Source organism: Aspergillus tubingensis (assembly GCF_013340325.1).
Source record: "Aspergillus tubingensis WU-2223L DNA, scaffold_2, whole genome shotgun sequence".
NCBI lineage: Eukaryota > Fungi > Ascomycota > Eurotiomycetes > Eurotiales > Aspergillaceae > Aspergillus > Aspergillus tubingensis.
The window spans coordinates 1,466,100-1,491,313 of NW_023336276.1; the positions used below are offsets into that span (position 1 = coordinate 1,466,100).

At 51.6% G+C, this 25,214-nt stretch overlaps 9 protein-coding genes across 9 annotated transcripts; 5 read left to right on the forward strand and 4 right to left on the reverse strand.

The window, feature by feature from the left end:
- Window positions 1-778: 778 nt before the first annotated feature.
- Window positions 779-2,247, reverse strand: AtWU_01076 (O-methyltransferase; the record flags this gene model as incomplete). The annotated part of the gene is made up of 5 exons (XM_035496191.1): window positions 779-1,134; window positions 1,198-1,646; window positions 1,693-1,816; window positions 1,872-1,998; window positions 2,050-2,247. The coding sequence occupies 5 exons, from the start codon at window positions 2,245-2,247 to the stop codon at window positions 779-781; spliced, it is 1,254 nt and encodes a 417-aa protein (XP_035352084.1).
- Window positions 2,248-3,220: 973 nt separating this feature from the next.
- AtWU_01077 (uncharacterized protein) lies at window positions 3,221-4,750 on the forward strand (the record flags this gene model as incomplete). Its single annotated transcript, XM_035496192.1, has 7 exons — window positions 3,221-3,367; window positions 3,435-3,816; window positions 3,870-3,987; window positions 4,034-4,101; window positions 4,168-4,198; window positions 4,279-4,285; window positions 4,373-4,750. The coding sequence occupies 7 exons, from the start codon at window positions 3,221-3,223 to the stop codon at window positions 4,748-4,750; spliced, it is 1,131 nt and encodes a 376-aa protein (XP_035352085.1).
- Window positions 4,751-5,151: 401 nt separating this feature from the next.
- AtWU_01078 (CRAL/TRIO domain family protein) lies at window positions 5,152-6,795 on the forward strand (the record flags this gene model as incomplete). The annotated part of the gene is made up of 1 exon (XM_035496193.1): window positions 5,152-6,795. One exon carries the CDS (start codon window positions 5,152-5,154, stop codon window positions 6,793-6,795), a length of 1,644 nt encoding a protein of 547 aa, XP_035352086.1.
- A 731-nt stretch (window positions 6,796-7,526) lies between these two features.
- On the forward strand, window positions 7,527-8,836 carry AtWU_01079 (uncharacterized protein; the record flags this gene model as incomplete). The annotated part of the gene is made up of 5 exons (XM_035496194.1): window positions 7,527-7,716; window positions 7,771-7,838; window positions 7,891-8,270; window positions 8,335-8,399; window positions 8,457-8,836. 5 exons carry the CDS (start codon window positions 7,527-7,529, stop codon window positions 8,834-8,836), a joined length of 1,083 nt encoding a protein of 360 aa, XP_035352087.1.
- Window positions 8,837-9,754: 918 nt separating this feature from the next.
- Window positions 9,755-11,206, forward strand: AtWU_01080 (67 kDa myosin-cross-reactive antigen family protein; the record flags this gene model as incomplete). The annotated part of the gene is made up of 3 exons (XM_035496195.1): window positions 9,755-10,042; window positions 10,110-10,696; window positions 10,765-11,206. The coding sequence occupies 3 exons, from the start codon at window positions 9,755-9,757 to the stop codon at window positions 11,204-11,206; spliced, it is 1,317 nt and encodes a 438-aa protein (XP_035352088.1).
- Window positions 11,207-11,477: 271 nt separating this feature from the next.
- AtWU_01081 (oleate hydratase) lies at window positions 11,478-13,153 on the forward strand (the record flags this gene model as incomplete). Its single annotated transcript, XM_035496196.1, has 2 exons — window positions 11,478-12,037; window positions 12,088-13,153. 2 exons carry the CDS (start codon window positions 11,478-11,480, stop codon window positions 13,151-13,153), a joined length of 1,626 nt encoding a protein of 541 aa, XP_035352089.1.
- Window positions 13,154-14,094: 941 nt separating this feature from the next.
- AtWU_01082 (uncharacterized protein) lies at window positions 14,095-16,052 on the reverse strand (the record flags this gene model as incomplete). The annotated part of the gene is made up of 2 exons (XM_035496197.1): window positions 14,095-14,205; window positions 14,274-16,052. The coding sequence occupies 2 exons, from the start codon at window positions 16,050-16,052 to the stop codon at window positions 14,095-14,097; spliced, it is 1,890 nt and encodes a 629-aa protein (XP_035352090.1).
- Window positions 16,053-16,270: 218 nt separating this feature from the next.
- Window positions 16,271-17,788, reverse strand: AtWU_01083 (GDP-Man:Man(1)GlcNAc(2)-PP-dolichol alpha-1,3-mannosyltransferase; the record flags this gene model as incomplete). Its single annotated transcript, XM_035496198.1, has 2 exons — window positions 16,271-16,878; window positions 16,969-17,788. 2 exons carry the CDS (start codon window positions 17,786-17,788, stop codon window positions 16,271-16,273), a joined length of 1,428 nt encoding a protein of 475 aa, XP_035352091.1.
- Window positions 17,789-18,676: 888 nt separating this feature from the next.
- Window positions 18,677-24,183, reverse strand: AtWU_01084 (kinesin family protein; the record flags this gene model as incomplete). Its single annotated transcript, XM_035496199.1, has 5 exons — window positions 18,677-19,222; window positions 19,276-23,325; window positions 23,382-23,557; window positions 23,616-23,939; window positions 24,084-24,183. 5 exons carry the CDS (start codon window positions 24,181-24,183, stop codon window positions 18,677-18,679), a joined length of 5,196 nt encoding a protein of 1,731 aa, XP_035352092.1.
- Window positions 24,184-25,214: the final 1,031 nt, after the last annotated feature.

A 25,214-nucleotide genomic window follows, 5' to 3' on the forward strand; every position in this document is an offset into this window, starting at 1 on the left:
ATGTTCCGACACTTCTCCAAGTTCCAGATGCTGTATCTTTATCTAATGATATGGCACAATACAACTCGCTCTAGGGCTGTGTCATTGAGTGGACAATGAAAGACCATATTGTTGCTGGGAAGGTGCCCTTATCGTTTCTGCGTTGTCCATGGACGCCCTGGATTCGGAGAAGCCTCATCAGTGCTGAGGGATATTTCATACGTGTAGGGTCTTCCAGGACCTGAGGTTTAGTTTTCCCTGGCAATTGAGGACAGGGGTCTTTTGTATCGTTGACAGTCAGCAGATCTCAGGCATAGTGGCTGTAACAAGTAGACCATTTCACAACTTATCGCAACCATAGTAATAGCGAGTCTCGAAGCAGGGATGGGGACTAACTTTGTGGAAGCATTCAAAGACAGCTCACTGATGCATATGCTCTGTCTTTCATATATAGGCACCGAGCGCCCACTCACCATAACTATGTTCGATGAACTGGTCAGTTAATAAAATCTGAGTTGGTGATGATGAGAAGACGGGACTGGGTCAGCTGACCGACGCGTGGTAGTTTCCACTGGACCACGTGTTTCCCTTTCGTTCCAGATAGACCTATGAGTTCAGCATCCTATTTATCTACTTCATCTCCCAGCTCGTCTCTGCGCTGGCACTGGCTACCTAGGTCTACCAAGTAAGTCTCTGTTACATTGCCAAAATATAGGGGGAAAGATCATCGAATTGAAGCCAATGCCATGAGCCCGAGAATCTAGGGTATTCTAATCCTACAACTTTATCGGCTTCTCGGTTATATATGGCTTGACCGGGCTGATGTCATGTCTTCAGCAGGTTCTTTTAGCTCCGCCTCGATGATGCTCTGTCCGTCACCGGGGGGTGCCCAGAACTTCACAATCCTGAAGCCAGCCGAATCCAGCACTTTCGTCCATTGACTAGCCGTTCGCTCCATGCTGTTACAGAAAATCAACATCTCCCAGTCCCACATGGCGGGCAGCATCGCACATTGCTTGTCTGCCAATACGAATTCCTCGATTATCAGTTTGGAATATCCCTTTTTCATTGCTGCTCCAAGATGGCTCAGGATTAGGCGACTTTCCTCGTCTGACCAGTCGTGAAGGATGAATTTCATGTAATAGGTGCGGGCACCTGCGGAGGTATACAGTCAGACTAGGGACAAGAAGCGTTTCATGTATTAACCAGCGAGTATACCTTGTATTGGCTGTGCCTGGAACAGGTCAAACGATACATGCTCAATCTTGGGGTGCTGAGTAGCCTCAGCCACGACATGAGGCAGATCTTCCAAGATGAGCCGTCCCTGCACTCCAGAGAAATTGGATTGGAAAGCAACCAAATCATGGCCGCGCCCACCGGCTACGTCTACCAAGAGGACATTACTTTCGTCCTCTTTGAATCCGTCAATAATCCTCTCCTTGACAGGAAACCACTCGAGCCAGCTAGGCCGGCTCCCGCGGTCCGCTTCCATGAAAGTATTGCAAACGTCCAAGAAACCTGGTTTGGTCGGCACCCAGTCCCACAGCGACATTTCTGTCTTCTCTGCGTACTGTAATGCACCATTCAGAGCACCCGATGGGTTTCGGAAGTTGGTCATACGCAGGAATTCGGGTACTTTAGCCAAGGTAGGCATACCGATATCGAAGCTAACACTCTGTCAGTTCGGCCTTGCCACCTATGTGACTGACTTACATGAATCTCACTACGGCCCCACTAAGCCTGTCTGTCATCTGTCTGGTCATCTTTGTGGGGATGTAGACCCGTACATCATGTTCTGCAACGTATCCAATCCCTGCAAGGATACGCAGCACCCTTTCTGTTTCCAGTGTATCTTAGCAGCTGACTCATAGACGGGATTGAAATAACAGTACCAGTCAGGACTAGATCTGCCCCTTTCGTGGCTGCCAGGTCCTCCAGCGTAACTGGACCATTCCGCTCACTGAGCGTGGAGAAAATACAAAGGTCCATGGCGATGCGCACACACATCACTTGAGTGGGCTGGTACGGGTCAGTACTTCGTGCTCATCTTTTCTCGGAGGATATTAGTACCGAGTAAGCTAGATTATACACTGCATCTTGTGGCTTCTGAAACACCTCCACCAGCCTCTGCGCCGCCTGGAGGGCAGCCAAGCGATCCGCTTCGTTATGAGTATCTTGAAAAGCATCTGCAGCCTGCGCGACCTGCCGAATCAGACCGTCGAATGGCTTTTGAGAGACGCCATTGGCGTGACAACTATTGCTAGACATGATGAAGATACCTATGCAAGGGAAGCAGCACTACAGGGAACAGGGGAGAAGGGAAGGCCTGTCCTTTTACAATGGTTGGGAGCCTTATTGTTCTGATTCAGCCAGGTACAGCTTTACGACAGCCTTTTACTTGTTATGGCAGGAGGCACAGGACGGTGTGCGTGCACTGGGTGGACCTGTCACATCAATCAGAGTTGGGGGGGTAAGCGCCCAGCTAGGCCAAGATGCAGTACTTTTGGTCATCAGCAGAGGCCCGCAATGCCAGACTAGAACAGCTAGCAACGCCATCGTGAAAATAGGGTTGGATAGGACCTGTAAAGGGCCGCCACCGGCTGTCAGTTCCGTCACCTAGGTGCCATCCTCCACGCGCCACACGCTTTGGCTGCATTAGCGCCGCGCCGGTGCCTCGCGGAACCGCTATGGATATTCCGAGCCTTGACTTGAGCCATGCTTCCAATCCTTCAAGATATTTGAAAGAGAGAGTACGCCATGACAGAAGTCCTGAATGCTTTCGAGGGTCCTCGGAGGTCATTGCGCATATTGATGCTATGTTACATGCTTCCCAAAATATGGTCCGCACACACTGGGCTCGTCTATCTGATGCCCGGACGAAAGGCGCCTGTTGTGGGCTGGTTTGGCCCTGTTACCTAGCAAAAGCACAGGCCGAAGGGAATCCCCTACAAGTGGGTCTTTTGGCATCTGGCAGTCGATCCCTTCGTATACCCCGACGACCAAATCACGGCAAATCCCGAGACATGGCCATACCGCACACCATGTGTTGATAGTCGATGTATCGCTCGACGGCTGAACAAAGAATCTCTTTGTGCTTGTCTAATAGTCTCGTAAATAATAAATTATCGACTATATCGCTCGATCGGGAACACGCCTGCTCGGTACAGCTTTATATTTCAGGGACCTCCAAAGTGTTCCCCCTTGATCGAGCAACAATGATAAATTGTTAAGTCCGGCCACCATGCCTGACGACAAAGGCCCACAGATCACTGCCGTGTCCTGGAGCTTTGGAAGCGTGGCGATCATAGTTGTCGCCATTCGACTGCACACCCGGCTAATACTGACTCGCAAAGCAGGCTGGGACGACTTCTTTATTGTTCTTTCCCTGGTAAGTTAACCCTGCAAGATCCTACCGCAAAAAAATAGCGGCTAACCCAGGCGCCGCATGGATGCAGTTGAGCGCTGTTGTATGTTCAGGGTTAGCGCAAACTGGCGTGCATTATGGGCTGGGGAAACACATGGCCGACATTTCCAATGGGGAATGGAAAATCGAGGCTTTCAAATATACCGTCATCGCACCCAACTTCTCCATGGTCAGCACCACAACAGGCAAGCTATCGGTGGCCGTCTTCCTGCTGCGCTTAATGGGCCAGACAGCGTCCCCGGCAAAACGATGGTTCCTGTATATCTTCAGTGTAATATCCATTGCTTGGAATGTGCTGGCCATCATTGCCATTATGGGGTACTGCCGGCCTGCGGAGAAGATCTGGCGGCCAGAGGTTCCCGGCTCCTGCTTTAGCTTGAAGTTTCAGCTGATTGCTGGGATATCGCAAGCCTGTGAGTGCCAACACTGCCTGGTAGCTATGCGTCGAGACAATAACATCATACAGCATTCAACGCTTTCGCCGACCTTACCTTGGCCTTGTTTCCAGTCATCATTTTCTGGTCCGTCCAGCTGCCCTGGAAAATGAAGCTAGGGGTTATAGCTGTCATGGGCGCGGGAATCCTGTAAGTACCTCCAACCCAACCAAATTAACTCAACTGATCCCAGAAGGGCGGCGGCAGCAACCTTGGTCAAGGCCATTCTTCTAAAAAGTCTTCCGGTCCATTCAGACATAACCTGTAAGCACTGATGTTCCGCGCAGGCCCAGACACTCGAAGACGAAGCTTAAAAACATTTAACTCCAGGGTCATGGGCCGATATTACAACATGGTACTCGTACGCCACTCACTTCTCCATGGTTCATGTTTACTAAACCACAACAAACCAAGCTAACACCATGTTTTCCGAGCCACTAGAATTGAGGTAAGCAGGAACCTTCCTCTCGGCACAGCCAAGCTATCTATATACTTTTATCATGCGCTAAGTGGCGCCCATGCAATCCATCAACAGATGTACGTTATCATAATCTGCGCCACTCTCCCTACCCTCCGACAATCATACAACTTTGCCTTGCATCGAACACGTTACGCAGGTTCATACTACAAACGCTCCCACTCCGAAGCAGCAGGAGCAGCAGCAAGACAGAAACCGATTCCTCTGGCGCGTCGTCAACCCGATCAGTCACTTTTCGATACATTCGCTGACGAAACCGGTTTGGTGAATGTAGCTTCCAACGAAGATAGTTTTGTCTCCCCCGGAAGATGTTCGGACCATACAATCATCACAAAGACGACCGAGATTGAGGTCCACGAGGAAAATAAGTCCAGACTGGATATCGAGAATCCTCATTTCCCGCGTGCGAATCCGTTTAGGAGCGGTCATCAGTAGCATAGGACGGAGGGATGATCCGACGATGACGGTTTGTATGATAGCTAGGTTAATGAGATCGAGGTTTCGCATGTACGATAGCAGTAGTGATCGAACTATTGCTCTTTTCTACTGTGTTCAGGAATGAAATTCTAACGAGAGACAAGGATATATAAAAAAAGATATTATTGCGATCGCAAATTTGAAGAATAATCACTCATTGATCACCATCCCAACGCCCAACTCAATCTTATCAACGAAAAAAGTTCTACTCATTCTGATCTACGTCAAAGTCAGCCGACATCAGCTATTTGTCTTCTATGTTCACTCCTCCCAACACAGTCAGCCTAGCTTCACAATCATTACCACATACTTCACAGCAAACTACAAAGGCAACCACTCCTACTTGATTTCCCGGGCTCATGGCATGTCCCCCTACCGCAACCTGCCCAATCATATCGACATCCCTCGTTACCAAGCCCACCTTCAAGTCGAAGGGAAAACGTGAAAGTGGGAGCGAAAGCGAAAGCGAACGCAACGGCCAGAATGTCGGTACAGCCACCGACGCGAACGTCGAGCCGCAAGAGATGAGAAACGAGAAAGAGCTTCCTCAAGAGTACGGTCATAGTCAATCATCAGTTACAACCATGGCGAGCGGAGCGTATGTGCCGATGAGTGGCTACTTCATGCCGGGCAACTTGCTTAGGGATCAGAATGGGCTAAGGGCGCCAGAAATAATTGCAGAAGGGCCAGCGGTACCGGCTGGGAAAGTAGAAGGAGATGATGCCAGGCCCGTATCGTCGGCCGTGGATACTTCGACAATGAAATTGAGTCAGGTGCCTGGGAATAGACGGAAGATTGGCTGGGCATTGTCGCTTCCTGTTAGGACGGCCGCACATACTGCTGAACATGGTCTCCTTACGGAAAGGTCCTCTGGGGTTAGTGTGTCTTTCGGGGCTAAGGAGGATTCCGCTTTTGAGGGATCGTTTGAAGATCATGCAGGTGGCAGTCATGCTGTGAGTGATGGTAATTATGAAGATGGAGAACCTTTGGAAGATGATGGCATGGCTGATCAATATGGAGAGTCCGAATGTCCCGGGTTTAGTCAGGTTGACTATTTCACCCAACACAAAAGCTTAGAAATCCGGACAGATGGGCTTCCCAGGAGACCACGGTATTGTGCGGCCACTGTTGGAATTCCGTGTCGGGATACCGTATGGGCCTTTATTGATAGGGTTGATTCCGAGAATGGATTGCCAACGGCAACAGACTTACCCTGGGAGATCCGAACACTCCATAAAAAAGACGAGCTGAACACAATAGCGGCCTATCTTGCTAGCATGCGACGAAACCTGAAAGACCTGGACGTCAACTTTACTTTTCACTATCGCCCGGTGTCTTTTATCGACAAGGCAGATCGTGATAAGAAAATTGGGGGATACACCTCCTCCGACAAGCACAACGCACACACCGTCGCAGACCTGTATATGCATACAAAGGACGATAAGAGTTGGGGCACGCTCTGTGTTACGAGAGAGCACCATGTCCAAGGACTAGCCTGGCATTATTGGGCAGTTGCTGCTATCTCGCCACCCAAGTCGCCGTTCCAGTCAGTAGATGAGAGAGGGGTATATCTTCTCATGTATGATTCAAGGCCGCTCAAGGAACCGACCAAAAAGCGCGATCGGGAATTTTGGAGGAACTATATGCGCCGTGATCAGTACAAACTACTAGTGGAGATAGGGAAGACTTTCAAGATCCTTGATCTCGCAATCAATCGGAAACAGCTCTCGGTCGAGGGTGAAGACGATCCCCTGCGTCTGACCCTGTGGTGGCTTTGGAACATTGCTCGATACGGCGGGGGCTTTTATGAGAGAGACGGCGAGCTGGAAGACCCACGCTGGAGGCTGACAGATGCCAGATGGCTCCATTTCGATCAGGATTGGTCGAGCAATGTGCGAACAACACTGCGGTGGAAGAATGTCAAAGAATGGTTCTCAGAGCAACGACTGGATGAGCACATAATCCACGAACAGCAAGTCCAAGGACACACGATAACTGCATAGGAGCAATAGATCCGTTAATGCGACATAGCAAGAATGCAATTGGACCTTTTCTGTTACTCTGCAAATCTCGCATTGAGCATCAGCAAAGTGGTGATGTAGGCGGCTCCGTTTAACGAGCCTCGTGACCCACAAGGCCGTCAATACGAAAGACAGAGATGGAGGGAATCTACAGTGTCAGGCACTTACGGCCGAAATATTCTGGTTCCGGACCCGGCCGTCTGGTTTCGCCAGGTATAAAAGCGGAGCCGAGATGAAGCGGACTCATTTGAGTCGTCCCTGGGGTACCGGGGGATATACTGGAAGAGGAACAGGATGACCTACAACGGATCAAAGATCGCAGTAACAAACCAATCATGATTCTTCTCATCGGCGGCAGTCCGCGATATGGCCGAGTCAATCTGGCCTCCGGTCTTTACATCAGCGGAAGATGCCCGGAGGTTCGTTTTAGACTTTCAGATTGCGGCAAATCGTTGATTGGGGTAGTCGCCACTGCCGCGGACTCGTTGACATCACTGCAAATTCGGCCGAAGAGGGTTCCTGCGTTCCTACAGCGGGCCGATTAAATAGATTTACCCGGCCGTGATTGTTAGGAGACGCCGCAAGAATGAAGAAGAAAGTATATAGTCCTGTATACAGGACGTTAAGCCCCGTTACATTGCTTGAATAAAACCCATACCAACCCAGATGAATGTGTCGATGCAAGCACAGCTTTCTGTATCCCATCAGCCTCCATGACGCCACTCAATCATTGGGGCATCACCCTCGTTGTTGTTCCAATTGTGGCATGTGTCGTGACAACCATCTTCTTCGTCCTTCGCTTGTATTCTCGGCGACTTGTCCGTCAGAATCTTGATGTCGGGGATATGTTGATGGGTATAGGGCTTGCCTTCTCATACGGGCTAACCCTCTGTACTGTGATATGTTAGTTACATCATAACCCCAGTTCCACTGTCAATTAGCTTACATGTTATCTAGCGGCATTCAACGGCGTTGGTAACGATTTCTGGTCCCTCTCCAGGCCTACCAGAGGAACAGTCACTTTGGTGAGTACACCCAACCCCCGCTTTAGGGCCAAGTTCTAACCAAATGGGCTAGCTCTTCTGGTGCTCAACCAAATTCTGGGTATTAGGCCACGTCTTCGTGAAGATTTCCTACCTCGTTCTGCTCCGCAAGCTTTTCGGAGCCATCACATATTGGCGGAAGCTTACCACTGCATTGATCGTGTTCACGCTTGCCTGGGGCATTGCTTCCCTGCTTGTCAGCATCTTCCAATGCTGGCCTGTGCGTTATTTCTGGATCAAACATATTGATGGCAGCTGCATGCGTGGGCGAAATACCTTTTACATCGTAGCTGGGTCCATTGCGCTGGCCGAGAATATCGTATTGGTCTTGGTGCCCTTGATCGTGGTTTGGGGAATGAAACTGACGCCCCGACAGAAGGTGGAACTAAGTCTTCTTTTCGGATTTGGTGGATTGTATGTTTCCTGCTATGCAAATTGTTTAAACTATTTGACTGTATGATGCTGACAGTGACAAAAGGGTCTGTGTCGTTGGGTTTCTGCGTATGATCACGTTCAAGAGATACGTGACGGCGGATGCTACCAGTATGCCAACCCATCTACCCTGATGGTCAAACGATGAAAATTGCTAATGCCTCCCAGAAAACGGATACCTCCAGTCCATATGGTCCATTGTCGAACTTGATTTGGGAATCATATGTGCTTCGGTGATCTTGATGCGCCCGATATTCCACCGCGTCACAAAGACATTCAAGATAAAATGTTGCGCCAAGCGTGGCCAAACGTCCGATTCCAGCGCCTCTTCAAAACGCGCGCAGATGATGAAGTCATTGTCATGGCCGAGGCCGCTGTCATTTGCAGGAACGGGATCAGTGGATGAGTGGTCGCAAGTGCGAGCTTCAGCATACAGTACGCGTGTGCGTGGTAGTGTGGATGAAACTCCCAGCTTAGCTGGGGTCCGGGACATAATGGTTGAAGTGTCGATTGATAGCAAGATGAGAGCGAAAGAGGAGATGGTGTAGCACATGACTTCCACCGTGTCAGCTGATCCCTGGCAGAATCCATGCAGTCATTACCTTCTCTGTCAATAGTAATCTAGTATACTACTTAGTACTTATGCATTCTACTATATTTTCTATATGGATTCAAATGGGCAGGAGTCCGCCCTACACCCTGCCCAAGATGAGACTGGCTTCAGGAAGCGAAAGACTGATTGGTATATACTAGTATGACTGGCAGTACTGAGGAAAGGTATCCGGTTGATCGAGAAGTTGTCCTACCACTTCCTCATTCAACCCCGCGGTTACGTGCATTTTCTTCCGTGGACAACCACCACATCAGCTCCACACCATCTGAGGTTATCCAGCGCATGTCATTTGTTTTCCTTGAATGCTGACGTATTATCCTTTTCCATCTAGGAATACGCTGAATACGATATCTACCCTTCCAAGATGCTGCATCTCATAGGCCACCGCGGTTTCAACGAGCGTATTGCGGATAGACAAGATGCTCGTATGATTTCGGATTCATCTCTCCGGCAAGGGTTATCAGACCTGCTGCACATAATCCCCATTCGTTCCACCCTGACTGGCTCATCAATTCGAGTGATCGGCCCTAGTGATCGGCACCCCGCGCTCCCCATCCTCGGTCCGCGTTCCGTTCAAGATAGTGGCATATGAACTCGTTACGGCGGGTACAACTACGGGGGATGTATACCAACGGGATTGAGCTGGTGACCATTGAGAAAGAATGTATGAGATTAATGATGGTAGTACACAGGGTCGTGACTGCTGCTTTCATACTGTCGTAGTATATAATGGGCACCACAATCCGACCGACCCTCTTAATGGAAGTTCTCAGCTTCATCATAGATCTATTCAACCATCCCAGAATTTTGAATCCATCATCCAGTCTCCGCCGCACCAGAGATCATCACCATCATGCCCCTTACAACCGCCTTTTCCCTTACCACTCTCACACCTTCAATCCATCAACTACCAGTCTCGCTTTCCATCACCCTCACACTCGCCTTCCTCGCCTACCTTCTCCTCGTCTCCACTCTTCGCTTCCAGCGCGTTCGCAATCTCTACCGCGACTACCCACAGTATGCAAACCGTGCATCTATGTCTCAAATGACCGTCCATGATGCATGGGCCATACAAAAGAACATAATGCAACTCGAGTTCCCTACAACTGCAGTGAAAGCCCTTCAGTTTGCACTCTTTCGGGTAACTGTTCCTCCTTACCTCCCCTCGTCATGGAATCCTACTAATCACATGTGATCTCCCATCCCAGACATACGGCATCCCGACCATCTCTTCCCTCCTTCTGAATACTTCCCAGCTTTCAGACCCTGCCACCTCCTTCAAGCGCTATGCAGATACGGGTGCCCTTATCGGTCAGTTCGTGACATGCCCTCCTACTTCCTCTCGGGCGCGCACTGCCATTGCCCGAACCAAATTTCTACACTCCGGATACCGTGCCAGCGGTAGAATCCTCGAGCCTGACATGCTCTATACTTTGAGCCTATTCGCCACAGAACCCATCCGCTTTGTGGAGCGGTTCGAGTGGAGGACAATGACGGAGTTGGAACAGTGTGCCATCGGAACGTACTGGAAGAGCCTGGGAGATGCGTTGGATATCAGCTATCATGCGCTACCGTCGGGAAAAAGTGGGTTCAAAGATGGACTGCATTTCTTGGAAGAGCTCCGGCAGTGGAGTGACCATTATGAAGAAGAGAACATGAGACCCGACCACCGGAACAGACTGGTAGCGAACAAGACGATGGATGTCATTGTTTACGGATTTCCCCAGTGGGTGAGAGGCGTCGCTGTCGGTTTTGCCACTTGTGTGATGGACAATAGGTTGCGGGAAGCAATGATGTGAGCTTTTCTTGCATAACACATTCTTTATGATGGCTTATGCCGAGAACCATGTGCTGATAAATCAGGTACGAGGCGCCACCCATGCGGTATCGGAGGATTTTTGCGGGGCTAGTAGCCCTACGGAAGTATTTCCTGCGATACCTTGGGCTTCCTCGGCCGATGCTTCTCCGAGAAGAAGTTTTCAGCGAGACTCCTAATGAAGAGGGTCGGTATTATGTTCGAGTTTGGAAAGGAATGCCATACTACGTGCAGCCAACCGTCTGGAACCGCTGGGGTCCAGCGGCGTGGTTGACGTGGGCCCTAGGCCTTCCACTTCCCGGCGATGATGGCGAAACTTACTACCCCGGGGGCTTTGATGTAGCCAATTTGGGACCAAGGTACTTCGAAGGAAAGGGACGAAAGTCAGTGTGTGAGTTTGTAGAAGTATTGGAAAAGGAACACAGGGGACAGTGTCCCTTTGGCAGTAACAGTGACCAGCCAGAGTTATATTTTCGTGGCCAGTTCTAGAATGAACACGGCCTAAGATGACTTTGCTAGAACGAATATTATCTGGATGGAATACACTGCCTATCTTGCGCAAGCAAATCATTGTGTCGTCAGCGTGGGTCTAACCGTTGCGAACCATGGTTCCCCCAGAGTGTCAGGATATCGGCGAGCCTTGACATCAGAAACCTTCCCGCCACACCCGTGAAGTCCAGAACGCCGTGGGCGTCGCTTTATATACCGGTTGGCTGTCCTCGTGGCTGTCTCGTTTAAGCAGTAACAACCATTGTCCGTCATGTCTTCCATTTCGGCACCGCCAACTCCTCCGCCTGAGCGCCGGTCGCCAGAGGGGATGGATGCGTGGATTCTAGGGGCCGGCATTTCTTCTCTGACTGCAGCTGTACACCTCATTCAGGAAGCGCATGTGCCTCCATCTCGTGTTCACATCCTTGAAACCCTCAGTCAAGCTGGCGGCGGGACTATCAGTACGGGCGACCCGATCAATGGATATGATTGCCGGGCAGGAGGGATGCCTCCATTCAACGACGCCTGTATGGAAGAACTTCTCTCCCTGGTTCCCTCTAGGACAAAGTCAAACCAGACCGTCCTCGAAGACCTTGACGAGTTCTGGGCCACCGAAGCCATTAAAGATCGTCCTCATACTCGCTTCCTCACCCGTCATAAACATAGTCTTGAACGCATTGACGCCAAACGAGCGAGTTTGGGACTGCGCGACCGCGTGGACCTCTTCATGCTGGTTTCAAAATCGGACAAGTCCCTGGGCCGCTCGCGCATCTGCGACCATTTCAGCAATAGCTTCTTCAAAAGCTGCTACTGGATGCTACTTTCCACGACGTGAGCCGTACCTCTGTATCATCTATTTGCCATGCCTAACAACCTCCTAGCTTTGGCATAAAGCCTGTCCATAGTGCAGCCGAGTTCCGGCGCTACCTTCAACACTACATGCACAGCATTCACGAGATCCACCTTCGCCGGAAGCTAGATGGTGGCCGTTTTAACCGGCACGAGTCTATCGTCGCACCGGTCGCTCAATTCCTGCGGTCCCGGGGCGTAGACTTCCGCTTTCACACGACAGTCACTGATATCATCACTACCCCTTCAAGCAGCGATCCACACCGGGTATCAGCCATCAAAGCCATACATGAAGATGAGCCCGAGCAGACGATAAACCTGGGGCCGCGGGACATCGTGCTGGTCTCACTAGGCTCGGTTATGTCCGGCTCCACAACGGGCACCAATACGTCCCCACCATCCCTGGAACTAATGGAGATCGAGAAAGACTTGGACGAGAACTGGCTTCTGTGGCTGGAGCTATCCACTAAGAACCCTATCTTCGGGAACGCATACAACTTCTGCACACGCATGGGAGAGTCCCGCCTGGAATCCTTCACCGTCACCTTTTCCTCCCCCGAGTTCTTCAACCGTTTTACCGCCCTCACCGGTGATAAAGTAGGATGCGGCACTTTCGTCACCCTCAAAGACACTCCCTGGCTCCTGAACCTCAATCTCCCCCAGCAGCCTCTATTCCCCGATCAACCTGCGCACGTGCAGGTGCTCTGGGGCTACGCAATGTACCCCGAGCGGGAGGGCGACTACGTCAAGAAACCCATGCTCGAATGCTCGGGACAAGAAATCATGGAAGAGATATTAAAACAACTGAACTTCCCTGTGCAGGGGATCCTAGACCACTCCATCACCCTACCCTGCGTGATTCCACGAGCAGCGGCAACACTGTTGCCCCGCTTGCGCGGCGATCGACCACAAGTGATACCCCCGGGGATCGACAACCTCGGACTCATTGGCCAATTCGTGGACATCCCGGGAGAGGTGGCCGTGACGATGGATTACAGTGTGCGGTCAGCACAGACGGCGGTCCGCCAGCTAATGGGGCTGGAAACGCACAAGACAGTATCCAAGCGAAGTTCCGCGGTCAATCTGCGGGCTTTGTAGAGTTCCTACTAACTGACATACTTCTCGCTGGTTCTTACTTGTTTCAACACCTCGCAAATGAGCCTGGGTTTATGATTCATGCATTGTTTATACCGCTTTGTCGTGCGCTGAAATTACTGCGTCTATACCTTCATGCAGTTTACCAGAACTCCCTCAGTTGGATTCAACAGTCTCTTCGCGGGGATATATCAGGGCGCCTAAACCATCTTCTGATGCAGCTCTGAACCAGACAAAAAGCACTATTACCTTTTCTGTACAGCATGTTTGAAGTTAGCCTGTTCTTTGTTTATAATGTGTTAAATTAGCCTCGTTTATCAATCAATTTAGATTGTGCGTTTCGAATCTTTCAGGCCATTGTTCAGGACGGGGGATTCAGTAACGGGTAGGAGTAGTTGTTCTGGGATTCTAGGATAGTGTCGCCACCCTGCGTACACCTTCTTCTCCTTTTACATGAGTGAAAACATGGAGGTGGGTTTGGTGTTAGGGTGGTGATGAGGAAGGTACGTGTCCAGGGATAGCTTTCATAGTCTGTTCTTCCACCCATAAAGGAACGGGAAACGATGATGGATAATAAGTAGCTTTGATAGTGAGGACTTTATCTTTCTGACTCAATTTTGAGGAATGCATCTATCTAGGATACTAACCAGAGACTATTTGATGGGTAGTTAGGTGGGTCTTTCAAGAATCATGTAGTGGTAGAAGCTATACAAATTTCCTTCCGATACAGAAGTCAAATCGATATGAATACCAAGATAAGCTGATACCAACAATGATGTTGGGGGCAATATAATGCCAATTCGTGATAATAAAAAGTGGGTGAGTATACCGGTAAAAGTCGTATCTATCGTGCCAATAACGAACCCAGAATATATGCTCCAATACCGCTGCAAGGATAACTCCAATAAAAAAGACGGACAATGTTCGCCGATCAAAAGATGTGCTCATATGTCGGTCGACGTCGGATCCATTCCCATAAATACTTTATACAACCGTCTACTCACGGCCGGACCGATGCGTGAGTCGGTAAGAGCGCCGTTTTTGTTTGCTGATTTCTGAAGGTATAACCGTCAGTATGTACTTGGAGAGGTAATCGAATAAGGTGGGAACAGAATTATCATACTTTGACATCTTCCAGCAGTCCCGGTCCGTGTTTCCTCATTGCGTTCACCAAATCCATCGCACTTGGGTATTGTGTTGCAATACCATATGCCATTGACGCCGTGACTCGGTTCACCTCCTGGAGCATTTTGACGAAGGCGTCGGACCGGTTCTCGCCGGGCTTGACTTGTCCCACGTCCATACAGAATGCGGAGTCATTCAGGTCCATCCGCTCACGACGATAAGGTACAGTGGAAATATACTCGGTAAAATTCTTGATCCATTCAGCGGACTCTGCGGGGGAACTCGTGTGGTGTATTAGACATGAGTGAGTCACCTGTAGATCGAGCAGAGCGTCTTCGACCGTGTCGCTGTCTATAGGTGTGATAGTTTCGGGTTGCTGTTGTTTCCTCCGACCTGATGGACGAGCAGAAGTGTCTTCGAAATGTCGTCGTACAGCGGCTTGGTAGGCCCTGTTTTGCGCATTGTTATTCTTCCGCATCAGACTCGTTAGACCTTCAATCAGATAGATTGGCCGAGATTTTGGGTAGGCAGATTTCAGGCGTCGAACGTGGTCGCTGACAGTGTTTCTTGGCTCGGTGGTTGAAGGAGCCACGATCATATCGATAAAGTCCTGGGCCGTTATCAAGCACAACACATGCTCCTCTTCCTCACGGATGTGAAGTGCACACGGTTCCCAGTGTCCCAGGGAGTCATTGTATGTAGCTCGGACCTTGCGACGCCACTTGACGATATTTGGTATGGCACTGGGAAAGAACGTGAGATCAACTTTGAGAAGACGCATGAGCTCTGATGTTTGGTTGCCGAGACTTGTGTCGGTAAAAGTAGAGGCCAGGTCAATTAACATCTCATGCGTGGAATCCTTCTTGTCCACCTTGAGTTTGTTAACCTCAGCAATGTCCGCTGCTAGTTGCTTTTCGCGGGCTTTATCCTCCTTGGCTTTCTGCTTGCGCTCCTTTTCGAGTTGTTTATCTCGTTCTCGTTGCACCTTGGCCGCCTCCCGCTCTCTGGCTTTGGCCTCCTTCTCTTCGCTTGTAACCTTGGTGGTTTTGCGCTGGGGCTTCCGCGGTGGCGGCATCTCTTCGACCTCTATGTCATCGCTCTGGTCGTACTGCTTGCGGCCTCTCGTCGATCGGCGCACCGATTCGTCATTGCTGCCGTGAGAACGGTCTTCCAGAGTCGCTAGTAGATTCGCTGTCCGGCTTGAGAACGCATTTGCTTCCACTCGCTGAGCTATATCAAGTAAATCGTCGACGTCTGGGAAATCAAGTTGGTCGCTGGACACTTGGATTTCCTCCCTCCGTAGTCGGTTGTTCCGGGTGACGTTGGGAATATTATCATCTTCATCATCAATCGGGATAGGGTTGACATCACGCGTTAATTTGGCTGGTCTGACTGGTAGATTATGTCTGGTTTCAGGCGCCGACGAGGTAAAGACGATCGGGTCGGATTCTCCATTCCAAACCGGAGGTTTCGCAGGGGCGGGACCGTCCGAGGATAAGATTATGTCGTCATCGGAGAAGAGGAAGAGCGAATTCTTTGCTGGCGGCAGCGGGACTTCTTTAGCGGGTGTAATCTCATGGCTCAAGCGTCGTCGTTTAGCGGGCTGCTCAACGGGGTTATCGTAGGTAAATGCGGAGAGATCGATTTCGTCGGAAAAGATGGAGTCCGAGGCGGGCACGACAGGCGGGTGCGAATGAGCCCGGCGGATGGACAGCTGCTCGCGTCTTTCTATCGGGGGCGGAGGGGTGGAGGAGAGGAGGTCGATGACCTCTGGCATCTTGCCCAAAACACCAAAAGGCCCAACTTCGTGAAGGCAATGGCGGGGATGAAGAACAACTGCCGAGTTGGAGATAACGGCACGTGTCGCGGGGATCACGTCGGTGGCGCGGTGTCACGTGAAGTCATTCAATATCTACTAGATATCAAAGTGGATGAACTGAGCATCACGAATTGAATATTGTACACGCAAGTCAAGGGTATTATTCTAACAAACAATCAAAGCAGCTTCACGAGAAATGCAGCAGCGAGGGCAAGCACCACTCCCACCAATGCAAGCAAGGCAAGAACCTGTTGGAAGCCATGGAATGGCCGCTGCTCCTGGCCGAGCATCTCCTCGATTTCCTGCTCGAGTTTCTCGCCCATAGCCATCAGTGAGAACTCCTTCTCGACACGCTCCTTCGCAGCCACAGACATCCTGTCCAGCTCCTCCTGCTTCATGCCATAGAGCACCTTGTCCATCACCGCAGTCCAATCGGCATCCACCTTGGCGTCACGGAGCCAGCCCGTTTCGCCCTCCACAATAGTCTCCAACGGCCCTCCAGTATTCGAAGCAAGCACCGGCACGCCAGCGCGCATCGCCTCGACCGGCACAATTCCGAAGTGTTCGTTGATCGGCGTATACAGGAGCAACTTCGCCTGCAGCAAAAGGGTATCACGGAACGCCGTCGGCACGGACAACAGGAAGAGGACATCGATAGAATCAGGGATCGATAGCGCCGAGATAACCGTTTTAGATGTCGCCGTCTGCAAGCCCAACCCAGTCGCCAACTCATCCAGCTCCCGATGATACTGCACATTCTCCTGGACGCGATTGTCGTAACCACCTGCACCACGCACACAACCAGTTAGCGCACTCCTCTCAACCAGCAAACGAGCGCATCCTCAACAGTCAGACAGAAAAGGGCAATACTCACCAGCAACAACCAACCTCGTCCCCTTCCTCTTCTCCGCCCCAAGACCATGATACGCGCGAATCGCCAGCGCCAGGTCCTTCTTCCTCTCAAACCGATTAACACTAAGCAAGATCTTCTTCCCACCCCACAACTGCTCCCCATCTTTCACCACCCCCTCACCCCCATCCCCAGCCTTAGTATCAACACACGGATAAACAACACTCAACTCCCCAACCTTCTCCCTCCCAAACACCCCACTAACCACCCCCCTTGTAAACCTCGAATTCGCAACCACCTTATCCGACGCACTCACAGCCCACCCCTCAAACCAATCAAACGGCACACGATACAACCCCTTCAGCACCTGCAACACAGAACCCCCCTCGTCCCTCCTCGCAAGCAACTGATCCGGGAAATGGCAATAGAACAAAATCCTCTGCCGCTTCCTGCTAGTCTTCTTCCCCCCAAACACCTTCAAAAACGGCACACAGGCCGGCATCTGATCCACAATAAACACCTCTTCCTCACCATCCTCAGTTCCTCCGCTTGTAGCACCCTCCCCAACCAACAACTCCCACGTCAAATGCAACTGTCTCAATATAGCCATAAGCACAAATAACCGTCCGCCCACATGCGCCGGGAAGATCGTATTCCCGCGCACCTGCACATCAAGCGTCCCATCGCGCGCCTCCTCAAAACAATGCGATTTATCCCGGTGCGAGGTGTAAATTGTAACGGGGTGGCCGCGCGATTGTAGTGCGAGGGCCACGTCAATGATCAGACGTTCTGCGCCGCCGATGCCGAGGTCGGGGTGGATGATGGTGATTTTGGCTGGGGGCATGGTTGTGTTCCCTTCTTCTTTTGATTTTCGTTTGGGTTTTGTGATGAGAGGGTAATTGAGTCGAGGGAATATTTTTAAGTGGACAGTGGCATTGCGTATTGAGAATTGAGTGAGTTGTAGGTGGTTTCGTAGCTGGTGGTTTTTGTAGTTGATTTAATTAGTTGCGGAGGTGGTAGCCTGCTGAACGGAAAGAGACACGCGGCCGATTGGGAGATTGCGTCATGTGATGATCTATCTATCTCTCTTATCGCCGTTCGGGGACAGGGGGTATATTTAGATCGCTATAATATTGAGCAGGGTACTGGGATTTTTGTATTATGCTATTCTGTATTTATATCTGTCACTTTGAGTTTTAGATTGTTCTAGAAATGGAGCCACCGTCTTAACTTATGAATGAAGAATGAAGAAACTGACATCAGGCAAATCAATCTACGTCCCGGCAACTAACAGCTTCCTACCGACGACAATTCTAACTAGAAGGAAGAAGAGCAGAAGCAGCTATTCTAGCTGCGCATGCTGGACAACTGGGAATCAAAACATTCTCAAAGAACACATGTATCAATGTATGGTCAGGGTAGTCGGAAAATGTACAATCACGGGCCATACTTATAAGTCATAAAGTCAGGATTCATCAAAATAGGCGGAGCAGAAGTGAAGGGGGTCAGTCAGGTGCACGAGTAAGAAGAAAAGCCGTGAAAGGAAAATACAAAGAAGATAAATAAGGGGAGGTATCAACGAGGCGAAGAAGGGGGAATCGACGTTGAGTGAGTTCATAATACAGAGAAGACTGAACATCGTGGCGCCAAAAGGGACGTGAAAACAAAGGCGGGCAGGACAAGGCAAGGTAAAGCAAAGCAAATGATATCCGCTAATGTAGATCGATCAAATCTAGAAGCAGTTGAGAGTGCTCTTCTTTTTCTTCTTGTTGAGCGCATTCATCCGCTCCTCAAGCTGCGCCCGGGCGGCTTCGGCCTCCCGGCGAGCGTTGCGTTCCTCCTCGACGGCCTGCAGTGAGAGGCGCTGGGAGGCGCGCTCCTTGCGGAGCGTGGTCAGTTCTTCTTCCAGCTCCCGGGCCTTCTTCTTCCAAGCGTCGCAATCCGACTTGACCTTGTTGCTTTGCGCTTCAAGGTCGCCCAGAGCTTCTTCCAAGGTGGCGGTGAGCTGCTTCTCGGCGTTCAGGTGCTTCTCGATGGTGCGAATGCGAGCCTCCTGATCATCGACGATCTGTGGGTTCACCAGCTCCTTACTAGTATGACGGGAGCTGGGGGGAGAGATACTGCCAGTGCCGTTTGTGGCCGAGGCAATGTTCGGTAGAGGAGGCAGGGGAATGGCGGGAGGCGGCGAAGGGAGAGAGGTTGCAGATGAGCTTTTGCGGAGATTGGACGTGATCGAGCTGCTGCGGTCATGAGAGCTGTCTTGGTTCTTGATTTGGAGCTAGATGAATGTTAGCCGTTGCCATATGTAGTCCTCGATATCCAAACACTTACCTCAAGCTGCTCGATCCGTACGCGGTATGTCTCAATGTCTTTCTCATAGGCTGCAATCTTCACCTTGGCATCTTCCAAAGCCTGGTCACGCTCCTGTTGAATGACGGAGAGACGGTTGTGGTGCTGGTCGAAGCTATTGGTGATCTGTTCCTCCAGCTCCTCCACCAAGCGGACACTCTTCTCCTTTTCGGCCTTGACTTCGGCAATGATCGCCTCCTTCTTCTTGACCTGCTCTTCCTTCTGGCGCAGAGTATCCTCGAGAGTGGCAACCAGAAGAGCCAGCTCGTTGACCTTCGCTTCCTTCGTGGAGTTGCTCTGCATGAGCTCCTCCAGCCGGCCATCATCAGATCCCTTGGTCTCAAGTTGCTTACGCAGATCCTCGTTGGTATCCAGCATCTCGGCGTACTTGTCGGAGAAGTGCTGCTTCTGAGCCATGATCTCCTGAATTTGCTCCGCCATGGTCTCTGCGGTAACATCAGCGTTGAGGAGTTTCGAAACCATATTAAGCAATTTCGTCAACTCTTCCCGCGAATCTAGGATCTCAGACTTCAAAGTCTTCATTGTCTCCTCATGCTCAGCGCTCATAGTGGCGAAACGCGACTCATAGTCAACCTGCGCGGCCGCTGTAGCCCGAGCTTCAAGTTCCGTCACCTCCTGCTTGTGGGACTCTTGTAGGGACTCCAATTCCCTCTTGTACGAGTCAGCAAGTGACTTGTGGGAGTCAATCTCCTTCTCCAGCTCTGACACACGAGACTGATGTACTTGGACCTCGCTGCTATCGTTGTCCTTTGCTGTCCGGAGTTCTGACAGCTGCAGCTGGGCTTCGCTGTGAGACTGTTCGAGGGAGGCGATCTTCTCAAGGTGGGCATCAGTGGTGGCCTTGTGTTCGTCAATGACATGCTTCAATTTTGCAACGAGTTCTTCTTGTTGCTCCCTCTCGGACTCCAATTCTCTAGCGGCAGCATCCTTCGAGGCAGACGCTTCACCGGCGGCCGCCTGTTCGGAACGCATCGCGTCGATGGACGCCAAAGCCTTGTCGAGCTCTGCCAGTGTCGCGCTCAATTCCTGTTCGGACGATTGCAACGATTCAACGGCGTTCTGGTGTTTGCTCTTCAATTCCGTGACCTCGCCTTCTAGAGAAGAGATCTTCCTATCTTGCTCTTCAGCGCACACATCCTGGGCTTTAGCGGCTTCTTCCTGCGTCTTCAGGAGGCTCTTCAACTCTTCGATCTCGGCGAGAAGCTGCTTCTCTCTGGTGTCGTGTGATTCTTTCATCTCGTTGATGAGATTCTCTTGCTGCACCACTTGATCACGCAGTTGATTGACGAGGCCCATGTCGACCGAGGACCCACCGCCTCCCTGCAAGCTCGACCTCTCACGAGTGAGCCCGGAGATGATGGTCGATTTGGTCTCCATTTCCTTCTTGACGCTCTGGTTTTCGGCCTCCAGCGCCTGGATACGTTCCATGCGATTGTGTAGTTCGTGCATAGCCGAGTCGAGGTGGACTTCGAAGTTCTGCATCGTATCAGGGCGAGCCTCAAATTCCTCAACTGCAATATTACGCAAGGCGGCAAGGGAGCGGTGAGCCCGATCGACAGTACCAATCAGACTCTGGCTTGTCTTTCTCCGAATTACAGGGGACTTGAAGCCTGGCGTGGTCGGCGGTGAAGAATTCTTTCGCTGCAGTTCGGCCTTCAGCGATTCAATGAGGTTGAGGGTTCCTTCATGCTCCGACTGCAACTGGGCATACTTCTGCGTCATAATCGAAACACCCTCCTGATGCTCCACGAGCAAGCGACGCATCTGCTCCACTTCTTGGGCCTTCGCTTCATCTATCTTTCGAGTGTCGACGTGATTTTCCTGTGGTACTTCACCATTACTCAAGGTAGATTGCTCGTGCGAAGAAGCAGGCTCCCCGGCCAAGGATAACTCCGAAGAGAGTGATGGCGAGGACGACGGTTGTTTTCCATCGTTCGAGCCGGGGGCCTTGCCTTCCTCTAAAAAAGACACCGGACGGGATTCAACATTAGTGGAGAGAAGTTCTTGAACCTGTTCGTCGGGATGGCGAGCTTCGTCGGCGGCATCCCGTTGGAACTCCGCCAGGGCTTTCATTGCTTCCGCATACTTCGCCTCCAGCGTCTCGTACTCACTCACAGTAGACTCGTGCTGCATACGCAAGTCAAACAACTCCTGGGTGACTGTCTCCAGCTTGTCCGCAACCACCTTGGTTTGGGTGGGAGTAGAGGCTCGACTCGCACGGGCACCGTTCTCCTGGGCCTCCAGGCGGTCAGTAGCCGATTCTAGGACCTTCAAGTTGGTCTCGTCTGTCTCAGCAGTCGCCTCAGTTTCCATGGAAGCTTCGCGTACGGCTTCTGGGGTAGGCTCTGTCAAGCCTTCGTCTGATTCGGGTATGGCGGTCTCCACTGCCTCGGTCAGGACATCAAGGGAAAGGGATGTTGCTCGAGTGCGAGGTTTGTAGGCGCCCTTGACGGGAACTGGAGTATGAGTCTCAAGCTCGTCCTCGGACAGATCCTTCTGGTTGCCGTTCTGCTGGACATGATCAAGTTCATACAAAAGGTTATCCAGTTTGCCCAGGCTGCGCTGGCGCTCAATAACATGCTCCAGGCGTTCCATTTCCCTTTGCATGAGCTCCATGTCTTGGTCGGCTTCGGCCAAGCGCTCCTCAAGCGTGGAAATATAGTCTTCGCAGTTGGCTTCACTTTCGCGGGCCCGACTGAGCTCCTTCCGAAGTTCAGCCACGATAGCCGCTTGCTTCTCTTCACCAGTGGACTGCCCATCAAGCCGCGCTTCCAACTCATGCAGATAAGTCTCTGTGCTGTTCTCACGATCAAGCAGCTTCTGAATCCGTGCTTGCAATTGGGAGTTGACGGTCTCAACGTATGCGCACTTCGTCTCGCGTTCGAGAAGCGTGCTCTCCGTTACTGAGAGAGAGGACCTAGTGTTAGAAAGAGACGACTCGAGGCTCTGAATAGTCTTCTCGTACTCCAGAACGACCTGCTCGATCGACTCTGCAAAGGACTGTGATCGCTTCAGACGCTCAACAGAAGTTTTCCCGACCAAGCTGACGACATCATTGGGGTCTGTCTCGCCAGCATGTTCGGAGTCCCTAGCGATCTCCGAGATTAATTTCGCATGCCGCTGGCTGAGAGCGTTGTAACTCTCTTGCGTATCGAGAAGCTGGTTCTGGAGTTCGACCTCCCTCTCGTTCTGTCGCTCCGCTCGATCCTGTGGGGCAGCGCTTCGACGGCCGTTCTCTTCCGCATTACGGAGCTGCTGGCGCAAGAAAGCAACCTCCGCCTTCAGTCGTTCGATAACTGCGTGCTTATCGCTTTCGTCGGCAATCTGCTGGATGCGTGGCTTGCTCTGGATCGCTCTGGCTCTTTGAGCATACTGAACCGTGTTCACGGTTTCGCTGAGATGGAACTCCGCGGGGTTGACACACGCAATCATGTATGTATAAGCGTTACCACCCAGGGAGTCCTGAAGCAGACGTGTGAGCTTCGAGTCACGATAGGAGACGTGAGCGCCGGCCTGGCGAGAGGAGAGCTGCGAAATGACCTTGCCCAAAGCAGCAAGACCCGCGTTAATCGAGATACCCTCCTTTGCCCGTTCACCAGAGGCTCCAGTGTTCTTCAACCTCTCACTTCCTGCTAAATCCACGAAATGAAGCTTGCTATCCACCATAACGGAGGCATCGGAGCCAGACATCATTTCCACTGGCATCGACATGCGCTTTTCCTTGGGTGTCGGGGACATGACACCGTTGGATGCCTTTCGCTGAACAAGGTTCAGACTGAACACCGCGTGCGATCGGGAAGACTTGGCGTTGATGGCGGTAGAGTCGGTCTGTCGAATGGAAGAACCGAAGCTAAGAGCACCCATCAAATCTTCGTATGAATTGATGTTCACCTGATGAAGACCGGTGAGTATAATACGTCCTTTTGCGTCCTCGCGGATGGTGACTGTGCCCCGCTCGCCCTGATGTGTTGATTCGGGCACAAGGAGATCTCGCAATTGTTCGTTGTAGATCTGCACCCGTTAGTATCTTCTAATCGCGAAGCAGTATCCGATGTGAGGTCACATACTTCAACGTAGGTGGCCTTCAGCTGCCAGTTCTTCTCGACGCTAGCCTTCCCAAAGCTGGAGGCGGAGCCGACAGAATAGCGGGACGGAGTACGGAGGCCTGTGCCGCTGTTGCGATTGGGTTTGGTAGGGCCCTCTAGTTTTTCGAAGAGAAGCTGAGCAGCCCGGGGAATGATTCCTATTTTCGTCAGCCGAATGCACCGCACATCGCGCGCTTCTCGGGGAGCAGAACGAACCCATCGCTTTCGGGTCACTTTGTTCACTGGGGCCCGAAGTTCCCATGGTGTAGGACTTTCCCGCGCCGGACTGGCCATAGGCCAGGATCGAAACGTTGAAGCCCTGTAGAAACGAGCCGACACTATCGCTGAGATAGTCCCAGACACCATCCTGGTCGACCGTCTCAGCGAACACCCGGTCAAAAACAAACAACTTTCGGCCCTGAGGAACATCGATGGCAACACTGGTGGGATTTGTGACATGGACCATGGGACGCTGGAAGCGCTGGGGAACCAATTCATATCCGGGATCGGTTGGCTTCAGGGGCGGTCGCACTCGAACAGCTAGAAACGTAATCAGTATGCAGAGCTATAATCATGAAGCCGCGCACGTGGGGCGTTGGAGGCGCCGAGGCGAGCGGTATCCGCAATACCGCATCTGAACCGGCTCAGTCCCAACGGGCGCACGCACTGAATGAAATAACGCACCGACTTTGACCGCAGTTTTCCCATCCTCATCCGATGCTCGACTTCCTCCACCATGTCTACTGCTCATACTCAAGCGACTGGTGCTCCGGGGGGTCCGCATGATGCCGCTGAAAGGACGCTGGGGCGCATCCGCTGGCGATTCAGGCTGAGAGCCCGTCATGGCCCTTTATACGGTTGCAGGCCAGGAAGAGGGGGGGAGGAACGGGTTGGGCAGAGATAGATCGGCGAATGGTGGACAGAAATGTAGTGATTGGTCATGAAATAGAGGCGGGAGTCATCAGTCGCGAATCGGTGCGCCAGAAGTGCGAAGGTTCACTCTTGATGTCCTTTTATTAGGATTATGATTTATGTGGGCGGTTCCGTCGCGTGAGATGGCGGCCTGCGGCACTCTGCGACGTCAAGCGGTCTCTAACCTGCAGGTACAATAAAAAAGCGGGAAGGTTCCTATCGAAGCAGTGAAAGCTGGTTAGAAGGGTGACCGGAAAGGCGGGAGATGGACCGGAACAAGTAAATCCAAGGTAAGGGGAAAGGGGACAATTACAGGAGTATCCCGACCACAGTGCGAACAAAGGGAGAGAGGGAGCAAACAGTTGGACACTGACAGAAACGCCAACTGAGAAAGAGAAGAGAGAGAGAGCGAAGCTGCACCACTGGCGGTCACCGCAGAGGGGCTTAAGGGCAAGAATGGCAGAAAGGGAGTGACAGGGAATGGACAGGAAGAGTTCCCCGGGTCTAGGCAGTACCAGCCAGATAGAAAGGTATCTATCTCTACACACTCCGACTAGAAATCCGAGAAAGAAAAAAACACCCAAGCGGGAGAAGCTGTCGCAGAGAGGAGAGGAGATGGAAGAACTCCTGAGCGGCAAGCAAAGTTAATTGGTGGCATCAAGGTTGAAGCGAACCGGGATGGGGCTGGGCTGGGGCGTTGGCCCAAGTCGGCCGCTTTACTATGTTGAGCTGAACTGAAGTGGAAACAAGTGGACGGTGCGAAGTGGAAAAGGAGCCGGCCAGCAACGGCGCTGCGGTGAATAATTAATGCTAATAATGAAGAGACTAAGTAGACAGAGGGAGAGAGAGGGAGGGAAGGAGGAGAGGGGTCCAATTTGATGGCACGCGGAGTTGTTGTTACCT